At 33.6% G+C, this 12139-nt stretch overlaps 2 protein-coding genes across 3 annotated transcripts; one reads left to right on the top strand and one right to left on the bottom strand.

Annotated features, from left to right (window-relative positions):
* Positions 1-54: 54 nt before the first annotated feature.
* On the bottom strand, positions 55-4091 carry LOC143460763 (uncharacterized). Of its 2 annotated transcripts, XM_076958381.1 has the most exons (10): positions 3883-4091; positions 3359-3793; positions 2597-3253; positions 2191-2390; positions 1910-2036; positions 1731-1832; positions 1463-1642; positions 1040-1194; positions 789-943; positions 55-619 (listed from the first exon to the last, which is right to left on the bottom strand). In XM_076958381.1, the coding sequence occupies exons 1-10, from the start codon at positions 4004-4006 to the stop codon at positions 481-483; spliced, it is 2274 nt and encodes a 757-aa protein (XP_076814496.1). In that variant the 5' UTR covers positions 4007-4091; the 3' UTR covers positions 55-480. The 2 variants fall into 2 exon arrangements, with proteins under 2 accessions (XP_076814496.1, XP_076814495.1); XM_076958380.1 differs by having other exon boundaries at positions 2597-3793.
* Positions 4092-7069: 2978 nt separating this feature from the next.
* Positions 7070-12119, top strand: LOC143460704 (cilia- and flagella-associated protein 99-like). The gene is made up of 14 exons (XM_076958308.1): positions 7070-7263; positions 7395-7500; positions 7666-7798; positions 8002-8115; positions 8278-8475; positions 8746-8875; positions 8984-9067; positions 9333-9421; positions 9617-9800; positions 9940-10102; positions 10242-10368; positions 10744-10974; positions 11509-11685; positions 11873-12119. Exons 1-14 carry the CDS (start codon positions 7153-7155, stop codon positions 12024-12026), a joined length of 2001 nt encoding a protein of 666 aa, XP_076814423.1. The 5' UTR covers positions 7070-7152; the 3' UTR covers positions 12027-12119.
* Positions 12120-12139: the final 20 nt, after the last annotated feature.

The raw sequence follows: 12139 nt of genomic DNA, 5'->3' as shown, positions 1-12139 counted from the left end.
CAACTACCTAGTTTGTACTACAGTGCAAGGCAATATAAAACTGTATTGAAAGTAACAAAATTTCTCACACATAGTTACAATAAAAATATTACAAATACTTGATGATAAAAAAATTCCGATGAAGCAGGTATGTTTATTCGTATAACTAGCAGCAAGATCTTGAACTAGTTTTGGCAGTAGTTTAGTTATAATGGCAGAATTTTTTGACATTGGCAGCGTCGTGAAGCAAATTGTCAACAAACCGTACTATCATAATCACTAGCACCTCATCGTATTTTACGGCATTTCTGGGGACATAAGAAATTCTTATGATACGACTAAAATATGGAAACACATAATCAGCAGAAGAGAAAGAATAATATCAATAAACTTGAATAATAAGGTAATACATGGCAATGAGAGTGACAAGCATAGCGCAACAACACTGGCAGTGATGAGACACGCTAAAAAGCAAAGATACATGTCTACAACAGACTTTTCTTATTTTTGCTTCCATTTATTGAGATAATCGTTCATCATCTTTCTTTGATCAGCTCTGGCAACATTCACAGTTGGAATTATCTTAAATGGCTTTAAGGTTTGCACAAACTCTTTCAACTCAGTAAAGCTGCTGTGCTCACTGAACATTAAACATTGTTTTAGTCAGAGCGAATTCTATTATACTATCGGTAATCCTTAGGACACAAGGCTTTTAAGCACATAATTAAAATTTTTTTACTAATAAACTAACATTAATTAATTATCAAGGTAAATTTTACAGGCAGTGAATACTGCTATGATCATTTTACCTATATGGGACTCCATACAGAGTAACTCTTCCAGTCTGAGTGGGTCTGAGGTTCTTCAGATCAGTTGCATTTCCATTATGGGTCCATCCCGTTGGTTTTATTGCAATGATTTGATCATATTTCTCTTGGAATTTTTGCAGGTAGGTAAACAAGCTCTTGAAATACAATTTCAAGTTAGCAAAAAAAATATTACAAACAAATTACCAATACAAAACATCTTTTCAACTCAATTCATTTTAGATGGCACTTACATTGAACGACAGTTGCTTCATCGGAAGCACATGAATGTTTGTTGCATTTGGATCTAATGTAATGACCGAGTTAATTTCAACATTTTCCAGGCATTTTAAAACATTGAATTTGTCTCTTGTGACACAGACTTTATTATTTAATTTTCTGGCTATACCTGAAAAAATTAGGATAGCAAAATTTGAATTTGTTGTATATTATTTCTCCAGCGAAATTTTATCAAAAACAAAGAAAGCCCAATGAATTACTTTCAATGGTTTTCCAGTAACATTAACAATAAAAATTTGTGTTATGTAATATGCAACCATCTTGCTCAATTATGACCAAAATCGCATTTATATATGCTTAGTAAGGATATTTAGAGTTTTAAAGATACTTTCTAGATATTTTACATATATATTTTTAGCAGCATTCTACAATTATACCCATGAATATTTTTTCTTTTCCTATGCAGTAAGTCCCTGTCACAATCAGTGTCTTTGGGATGTCCGCTAGAATTGAATAAACTTCATTTGAGGTGAATTCTATAACTTCACTTTGTGGCGGAAAATTGTAGTTTGAATCCAGGTACGTTGTGTCCAGATACAGTGTATTTATTGGCGTTTCTAAATAACGGTTCACAGAAAATATTCCATAGATAGATTGTGTGAAGAATTAATTCAGTCATACCATATATGATGCACATTTACAGACCTTTTAAAATTTTGTGATTTTGTATCTCTTGGTTGGCCCTGAAATCGCCAGTATGAAGCATGGTCTGGCCATTCTTCAACCGGAAAAGAAAAAGTACGGCACCTATAAAACATGTGCAATTTTCATATTGTTTCAACCTCCTTGATTGAATGATAATTGCTTTTTCAAAAAAGACAGACCAGGGCAGTGATTGGCCTCCAGCAAAGTGACCTTGACATTACCAACTGCAACTTCTTTGTTCATGGGTAAGCGTTTAATTAGGTTTTCAGGTAATTTTAATTTCAGCTGCACAAGATTGCCAGTGACCTGTTAAAATGAAATGAAGCAAACAACAAAAACTTGAGCGTAGCCTGCAAACACTATTTTAAATGTATAAACAATTCTTCTTCTCGGGTACAAAACGTAATAAAAGGATTCACAGATAGAGATTGTACTATTTATATCTATACTCATCTCTTACATGGCTGCAGTAAATATCTTCTGAAAATTTCTTAGTCAACCCCATGTAATGGTCATAATGAAAATGTGATAAGAAGTAGAATTTGATACCAGGTATGATGCCATAGCTAAAAGCATCCACTGCAATATCAGTACCATTAATCTTTTTGTAAAATGGACATTGGCGTTTCTTTCCATTTGATCCCAACTCAGGCAAATGATCTACAACCCGAAAAAATATGATTCAAAAAATTGCAAAATTCTCTAAATTCACTGCATTCAAAACTGGCTCACAGACTATTATTGCTTACATTAAATAGCTTACGCATGTAAGCTGTTGTAATTATCTTTTGTTGCCTGGCGTGTATGTATAAACATGCTGTATATGGCTTGCGATCTACATAGTTTACATGCAAAATTGAATTTACCTGGTTGCCTGTTTGGCTCAGATTTCATTCCGAAAAGCATGCAGCGTATGTCACCTTGCTTTGAAGGGGATTTGTTAATTGGATTTCGCAAATTATTGGCTAAACTGGAAGTGGTTTGAGCATTGAGATTTGAAGTTACATTATTTTTGCCAAAATTGTTGTTTGAATCAGAAATGTTTTCTTTTTTTGGGAAAGGCTGCCTGGAGTCATTTGCCCTATTTAACTGGCTTGAAGTTGCATTAAATGAATTATCATCAATTGTTACACTGGCATCGCAAGTATTTGATGATAACGCGTCACTTTGAGAATCCAAGCTTTCATCAGCCATCGGAGGTGGACATTTAGGAACAAATCCAGGGCCTTTTGGAGAAGGAGCTTGCCAGTTCAAACTATCATCTGTCGGAAGGCTATCATTTCCTACTTTTGATGTGAAGGTATTCTTCATGCAACTGCTGTTAGATAAAAATCTTTGAGATTCTGTTTCATCTGCTTCATTGCGTTTTTCAACATCACTGTTGCTTGATACTGAATTACATAACCAAAGGTCGACTTTTGTTATGGCAACATCTGACTTGGATGATTTTTTATCTTGATGAGCAGCACTTGTTTTTGTTTTTTGACTTAGGTTAGTACTCTTCTTCTTTTTTCTTCTTTTTTCTGTAATTATAGAATGTCCTTTAATTTTCATAGACGGAGATAAAGAACCGAAATCCTCGAAAAAACACTCCCTATCGAAAAAAAAACCATTTAATTTGTCAATACCATCTTTGTGCTGCAATTTAGTTTTACTGACTGTCTCACTACTATCAGAGCAATTAACATTGAGAGGAGAGTTAGATAATCCTCTTGCATCACCCCTCAGTAAACATGAAGTTTTTTCTTTAAAAGCACTTCTCAGCTTTCTTTTAGGACTAGTACTGGTGCTAAACTTTGAACTGATTTTTCGCTTTGTGTTTTTCTTCTGGATAGGACTGTATCCTTTCATTGACTGCGTTGGAGAAACAGTTTCAAAGTCATCCAGTGAAGATCCACTTTCAACTGTTGGGTCATCCAAGACAATTGTTGGAATGGTTGATGAATTGTTTAAAGATTGGTTTAGATTAGAACAATTTGACCTTTTCTTCGCAAGTATCTTATGCGAATATCTTTCATAATGACAGATCATTGAAGAGTCACAACCTTCTCCTTTTGGACATTCTTCAAAAAAAATTAAAGCATTGTTGTGCCTGAAAAGTACAGTACCAAATACCACTTAAAATATATGGATTGTTAACATCAAAACATACCAGTTCCTGAAGGCTTCTTTCGGAAGCAAACCTCCAAATGCAAGTTCACAATTTGCTTTCTTAAAAACTTCAAAGGTATTTGGCAAAAAGGACAATAAGCCATTGACTTTTCAGTTTTACACATTTTTTTCCTTCAACATACTACGAACAGAGCACAGCTTAAAGTCAATATTTTCTATTTAAAGTAAAACAATTCTTAAGCTGTAAGCTCAAACTTTACAGCATTATGATAACAATCAGCTAACTGGCCAGTCTAAAACCAAAATGACTTGTAAACAATATACGCATCTTCTCTCTAAGTTGTCAATTTTCAAACTACATTGTCGTTAAGCTTAGCATGGCACATAAACCTTTTTAAGCATTAGTGTTTATAATGTCTGGTTGTAATATTATACTTCATCCTATCAGAATCATATTTTTTTGAGTCCTCAAACTAAAAATTGAGGCAGTTTTTGATGAAACTGTTTGCATATACAGAAGCAAATATTGGTGTGATGATGTAGATTAAAATCTAAATGATTTTTTATTTATCACAAGTGGGCATTTTAAAATCATATTCGCCTTGCTTTTTTATAGATGTGAATGTGTAAACGTTTTGCATGATAAATTAGTTTTGCAGATAAATTAGCTACCTTTGTTTGTATGTACAAAAACACTTTCCACTACAGATTTGCCCCACAACATACAGTACACAGTGAAAACCATTACCAAAAGTTTCAAAACAAAAAAGAATTTTTACTTGAGGTTATCGGTGAATAGTTAGCTAGTCGACCTAGTAAGACAAAGACAAGAAATTTGGTATAAGTTCACTGATTAAGTTGGAGACATAGGCCTTGTGTGCATTTCGGAAAAATTTTGGTCAGATGCGTTTAATTAGCATGATAACATAACATTGTTAACAAGTTATACACATAGTGTAAGTTTGGGCAATCATTACTTCCTGCACCCGAGACTGTGACTGGAAAGTACGGTAATTTTCGACATGACATCGTGCAAGCAATCGAAGCAAAGACACAAATTTTGGCAAAGAAACCACAATTCTTTGTTTATTTAGTATAAATTGGTGTTCAAACAACCAGCTTTTCTTTCTTTATTTATTTATTATAAATCCCCGTAAAGATAAAAAAAAAACTTAGGTGTGCAATTTGATGAATCTTGTGCGTGCAGCTGCCAGACTTTCCACTATGAATCCCGCAGGGAAGAAACATACATACAGCATATAACAAGGATTTCATATATCATACAAATCAAATGATTACTGTCATGTAATGATAAATGCAAGATCAACCAAGAAAAGCGACTGAAGTCATGCTTTTGCTGATGCTGTCATGCTTATAATAATACGCTCCTGAATTGCAAAGTTCTGCATACATACTTGCATCATTTCGCCAAGTCACGTCTATTTCTTAATTTGTTGTTATCTTTCGTATGGCAACATTTATTTTTCGTCAGTGTTTGTGGGATATACTATGCTAACCGATATAGGATAATGAAATAACATCTTCTTTGGCAAACAATGAGCGTGAAAAAGCAGCAAAGCCTCAGGACTCAGGAGTCAGGGCTTTAAAGGTGTAAGAATAATGTTACCACAAGATAAAAACAAATAATAATGGTAAACGTCCACTAAACCCAACATGCAAATAAACAAGTTGAAAAAAATTATAACGTTTCAAGTTATCGACCTTGCAAATGGTGGTATTTTTTGATAAGAATTAATGAAATAACTTACACCTTTTAAAAGAAATGACAAGTTGGCAAGGAATTGTGTACGGTACTTTCCCTCCAGAAGCACGTACCTTTCAAGATTGCATTTTTAGACAAATGGTGAAATCAGACAATGTTCAAATTGTTATTCCATATTTGGAATATTAAAGAAATGCTGAAAAACTTCCCCTTAAAAACAAAAAATACAAACTAGCAAGGAAAATTTCTTAAATATGTATAAACAAAATTAACATAAAAAAAACATATTATTAATGCTCCTTCAAACAAATTTCTTTTTTACCCTTGCATTTAATTGTTCAAGTAAAATGACGTCTTCCATAGCAACATTACAAGCTGAAGGTCTTAAAACTTTCTTCTGGTGTCGTCTAATTAGACAAGGTTTCGCTGATCCGTAAGGTTGAGCCTGGGCTAAAAAATAGTTGCAAATTTTATTATTTATAATACGCAACACTGGTATGCAGAATTACAAAGATATGTACAATTATTACGTTTTCAGATTACTTTTTGTCCATTGTTAGTGACAGTTTAAGTATGCAAGTGATGTTTATAGAAAGTTACGCTACACTACAGCACTAAAAGGCTAAAATTGAAACAGTGTTTAAACCAGCTTATTTTATTCGTTTCAGGCTTTTAGTTAGATCCTGTTTAGAGATAGTGGAAAGTGTGGCAGCTGCACACACGAGATTCATCTATGCTACAATGTGTACATCAAATTTTTTTATCTTCACGCCGAGTTACAGTTAATGAACAAAGACGAGCTGGTTATTTGAACGCCATTTCAAAGTAAACCAACTAAGAATTGAGGCTTTCGTACACCCCTTTGTACCAAAAATTGCGTCTTTGCCTTACTAGAAATTTTGTATTTAATGTTTTCATGAAAGTTGGCTTATGCCAATTTTCTAACACAGAATTGTCGTTTTGCTCTACATTCTATAGTTTATGTATTATGTTGATGTAGTGAAAATTTTGACATTTCAATTATTGGTGCATTTATCCGGCATACTTAAAGCAAACTTTCCTGCAGGGCATCTTTGCATGCATGATTTTTCATCGAAAACTGCGATATTTTCCAGTCAGGCTGTTTAGGTGTTAAAATTTGCATCCAGAATTTTTGCACAACTGCAATTGTCTCTTGGGACTGTTTTGCACAAGTAATATGATGTTTAGAATTCCTAAATCTTTCCTGCGAACTGGATTCTCATTTGTTTTTCTATTGAAAATTGCTGATGCTGTAATAATAGCTAAATAAATACCAGATAACAATTATAAAACTTTATTGTTTAGTATGTTGCCGGTCAAGCAAAATTTCTGGCAGCATTTGCCCTTATAACTTTCTGAATGAAGCTATAGTGTTAAATTGCAATAATAATAGCTCAGAGGTCAGTGGTATTGTAATCATACTCCATTGAATATTTACTGTGAACAGGCCCATGTCAATACTCGGTTAGCAATTTAAACATATTGTTTAAAACATTTTAGTTAACTTTTTTTCAGATTAAGACAACATTTCAACCTTGTAACTAAATTATTGTGATATAATCGGCTATGTTGCAATATAAAGATTTACTGGAAATATGTATTCAAGCAATGAACTGCTTTAGCAGTGAAAACCAAAGTGTGGAAGAACATATCAAAGTTTATCTAAAAAAACAAAAGGTACCATAGAGCTTAGAAATAAGAACTTTCTAAATTTAAACCAAAAAGCTCCAACATAGAATTATATATGGTGTTTCGTATTGGTGTGCATGCTTGGTTAGTGTTATTTCAATCATACTTAATACCTACAGGGATTAGATGATGGCGATCATACATTTATTGTTGAAATCTTTTCTGGCTGCATTCAATACACCAAATTGCTGAATGTTGTAGTTGGGGGATTCTATGCAACAAAAGGTCGAATACATAGATTTTTAATTTTGGTTAAAAAAGTTGTCTTAAAAGTTTGTTTTCAAAATTATTTTATTGAAAGAGTTCCGCACAGCACAGGGACTTGCTTGGAACATAACTTTACAACTAATTTAACTTTTTCGCTTGTTTTTAATCTGAATATATTTATAGGCAAAAATTGTCTGCGGGTAGACACGAATTTATACAAAATTCTTTGCTACATGATCATGTTCAGACTTGATGAGCTGGGAATTTCAAATTTGAATAAATTTATTAACACACAAGATGTAAATAAAATGTACAGGTGAGTGGCATTCTTATAACTTTGTTTCTGCAGCTTACACGGTACTTATTATAATGAATTAGAAAAAAAATTTCATGTAGAAATACGTCATTTTGAAATCAAGTTTGATTCTAAAGCTCATAAATTTTTCACATGATAGTGCAAAGTAAATGTAAAGCTAATTGTTGTTAAGTTTTTAAATCAGTTTTTCCATTTTGAAACAGATTCTTAAACTTTTTCATGGATGATCAAAACTTAACTACATGGATCCGAGACGAGTGGTGTAAACAATATGATAGTTTATTTGTTGAAGAAGAAATAATGAAGCCTTTACTACGGTATAAGTCTTAACATTAAACAAATAAAGATATTTTTAAAATTAAAACTGAGACAATGGCTAATGGTTCAATAATAATTAAACAGTAACTTGAAACAAACATTTTGTGCAAATTTTCACTGAAACCCTTGCAAATGTTTACATAAGATATTTTTTGCTTTAGGTGGAAAGAAGATTTAGATTTAACTGTGTTTGGACTTGAAGATGTCATAAATAACAAAATTTTAACAAAGCCAAGTCCCAAAACATCTACCAGGCCTCACTCTTTCAACTTGACAAAACCAAAGCCAAGATCTATTCCCATACCTGAAAAAATTCCCACAGTGAAGAAACATCAGCCAGTTCCAAAGCATATATTTGAGTACGACAAGCTCTCATTTTTTAAAGATACTGAAATTAAAAAATATCAATTTTTGTTACGTTGTGGACCTGCAAAGCATCATAACAAGGGCCATAATTCCAACCATTTTCAACACTATCTTTTAGAAAAAGGGACAGGCTTTTAAAAAAAGAGTTTATGTGAATAATGTATGTTACCGAAAATGATGATATATGCCAGTTGTGTTAAATTACATTACATTGTAATTTAACTTATCAGCTTTCTTTTATGTTTATTGCCTGAACATTACAGAAAACCACGAGAAATGGAAATAATTCAAAAAGCAAAAGAAACAAACCAAAGAAAAGCAGAGCAGAAGCTTTTTCAAGCAAATGAAGATCAGTTTGTTTGCGCTCACCCAGAAAAATCGTTGAAAACTAAAGTATGCATGTTCATGGTCCAAGACCATGTTCATTGGTCTTTTGCCCACCAGCAGTGTTTTTGTGTTGTGAATGTTTTTGGCTAACTTAAATTTGTTTTTAATTCACAGGCAATTACGCAGGAAATTATTGATGATGAATGTAAAAAGCTTAATTTTAACCAGAAGCACATGCGCCAAGTTCCTCCACACATTGTAAGCTTTGATTAACTCGCACAAAAATGTAGTACAGTAAGCTCGTAAACTTAACTTAGTTTAAATTAAAATTCTGGATAATTAAAAGTAACTTAACTGGTTTCTGCAAAACTTCTGTTCACAGATATCAATTATACCAACCTTAATAGCTCAAAGTAATGTTTAATCACATTGGCTTTGATTTTAAAGCAGACTTTCATAGCATATACTTTATCACAAAAGTTTTCTTTTATTTATTTTCTATGTAAATGATATGACTTTGCAGAAAGAAAATCGCCCGATTAAGATGAACGCTGCTGCCATTTTAAGAGAAGGATCACTTTTTCAAAAGAAAGAAAAACAAGAGCTACAAAAGTAAATTCTTTTATAGCGCACCTTTCGTTGACCTTTCAGTTTTTTTTTTAAATTTAAAAGTCATGTTTAATTTTGAATCTCAGACAAGTTGAGGCAAAGATTATTTTGTAATTATTTCACTTGATACTTGTACCACCATGGCGTACATGTACTTTATAACATAAATTAACCAATGTTTTACTGTCAATACAAAAGGCTGGACAACTTATTATCTGGTGCAAAAGATGCGTCTGACTTTCTGGAATGGCAAAGCACGATGCGACAAAAAGATGAGGATGAGAAAATGGCTGAATCTGAGCAACGAAGGGTTATGGGTAAACTCAGTCATGAAGAAGCAATCTTAGCTAGACAAAACCAAGTGCAAGCAAACAAGGAAATGGTACCGCATAGCTTTTTATTTTACGAAATTTGGCGTGTTTGTTTTGCCTATTTGTTTACGTTTTTCAGTATTTGTCACTGCCTGCTATTATGTTGGTAAGTACCAAGTTCTTTACACAATATACTCATGCATTACTCAGGTGTCACAACTAAAGTTTGAAACGGCTAAAATGATGCAAGAATATCTCACTATGAGACTGGATGAGGAAAAACAAATGAGGCAACTTGTTGAGCAGATCACGGAAGGACATCAAAACACCCAAGAAGCCCAAATAAAATTAAAAGAATATAAACGCAAAATAGGTTAGACCTCAGTATATTTACTTTTTCTTGATCAAATTTTCGGGCATTGGCAGTTGTCAAAATTTTTAAACTTTTGAAACTTTTCACCTTCTTGCTATATCTGTAAATGGTTAAAAGGGATTGTATCTATTTTTGGTAGTTCAGGAAGTTAACGCAGAAAGTCGTGAGATGATGAAGAGAGCACTAGAAGAAGCGGAGGAAGACATGAGAAGAAAATCCCAGCTTATTCAGCAGATCCGTGCCATGGAGTCTATTCCAATTATACGGTGAGATAAACTTATAAATAATAATATCTTATTGCAGAACAATCCATAAAGCCAAAACGATGGAGAAAAATGATTGCAGTGAATATTGAAACACTGGCCTAATAAATGAGTTCGAGGAAGCGTCCAGTGTTTTGGGTCTGGTTTGTTTTTCGCATTACGCTCAAATCATTTTTCTCCGTATTTTATCGTTGTAACACTTCACAATATCTTATTGATACATGCACAGATAAAATAACTAACATTTTAGAATATAATTCGAGACCATTCTTGTAAGGTCATCTTTTAACCTTCTTCTGTTTCCTCAATGTTTTAACGTTTCAATGCTTTCGATTTTTTCTGCGATGAATTAATTAATTATTATTAAAACTAATACAGGCAAAAGTTAGTTGACTTCACATCAACTGCTGGACATGAACTTCTATCTGAGATGTCGATTGCCGAACTACATGAGAGATTGAGCCTGCTCCGAGAAACTGAACTACGTGAAGAGGAAGAAAAACGGGATACAATCCTGAAGGAAAAGCAAGCCAAAAACGAAGCCTTAATGGAGACCTTGGCTCGAATTACAACTCATCGAAATGAATTAAGCAAAGCTGCCACTTTCCGGTCAGTATTTAGTTTTACTCGTTTGGTATAAATACGTTGTGTTTATCTCTACTTTGTAACATGTACAACAGTGTATAATAACCTTCTTTACTCGAATAAATTATGAGTATCACGTCTTAAGTAGTTTAGTACTCTTCGAAAACCCACTTCCCATTTTGAAAGAGTATCCGGTCTTAGGTCCAGCTTACTCTCTCGCTGACTAGGACAGTTCTTCTCTGTAAAACTATCTTGATGCATTAAATTTTCGACTTGTCTTGCTGCATTGCGCTGTAATTCTTCATAGGAATATAAACATATTACTACTCGGATGTAATTGAATCATTCGAGTGTCTTTGATAAAAGACACTTACTCCGTCGTTTTCTCTTCTTTTACCTTCATATGAGTAACTGTTTATAACACTTGTTGAAGGTTGCAAATTACATAAACTTGTATTCGAATTTTCCAATAATTTTCCGTAACTAAACTTAAAAAGCGTATTACTAATAGCAATTGCATGCGGTTCTGACCTAGACAAATCTTAACATTTTTTACAGCACTGAAGAGCAAGAGCGCCTACGCCAAGTAAAAGAAAAGAAACTGAAGGAAGATAAGAAGTTGCAGGCTCTTCAGGAGGAACTGGATCGGAAGAAAGAAGAAAGATTAAGACGGAGCAAGGAAATGTCGATCAAACCGAACAAACAATCCGCTATTAGGACGAAGGGACTCATTCGGTGAAATCTTTATAATAGTCACTTATACATTCCTCGGCTAAGATAAGCTGTTTCGATACGACAGTAGCTAATGCTTTATTGTGTTTGCTGAAAAATTTTTGTGCTGATAATTATAATGGTAACGGTAACAACACCTGCGGTAAAGCCTGCGGTAACAATTTTTAATGTTATCCTTGTTAATATGCAGACAAAAGAAAGAACTGGAAACCACTAGGTGGCGACAGTTGGAAATGGGCCAACGAAGAATGGCGGAAACGAGGGCGCGCACGGCGAAATCTGGCGGACGTTATGACTCTCAACGGACTAACGCCACAGTCAAAACTGCGTTGAAAATCTCGTGATTTGTTACCTGTTAGATGAAATCTTGTTGATACTGTGAAAAAATGGCTGTTTTACTATCTGTGGTCTGTTGATTAAATTAATCTCAAACATGATATGGCGCACGCTGAGAATA

The sequence above is a fragment of the Clavelina lepadiformis genome, chromosome 5 (genome assembly GCF_947623445.1).
Source record: "Clavelina lepadiformis chromosome 5, kaClaLepa1.1, whole genome shotgun sequence".
Classification (NCBI taxonomy): Eukaryota; Metazoa; Chordata; class Ascidiacea; order Aplousobranchia; family Clavelinidae; genus Clavelina; species Clavelina lepadiformis.
The sequence above is the reverse complement of the archived record's forward strand: the minus strand, read 5'-3'. Positions and strand labels throughout refer to the sequence as shown.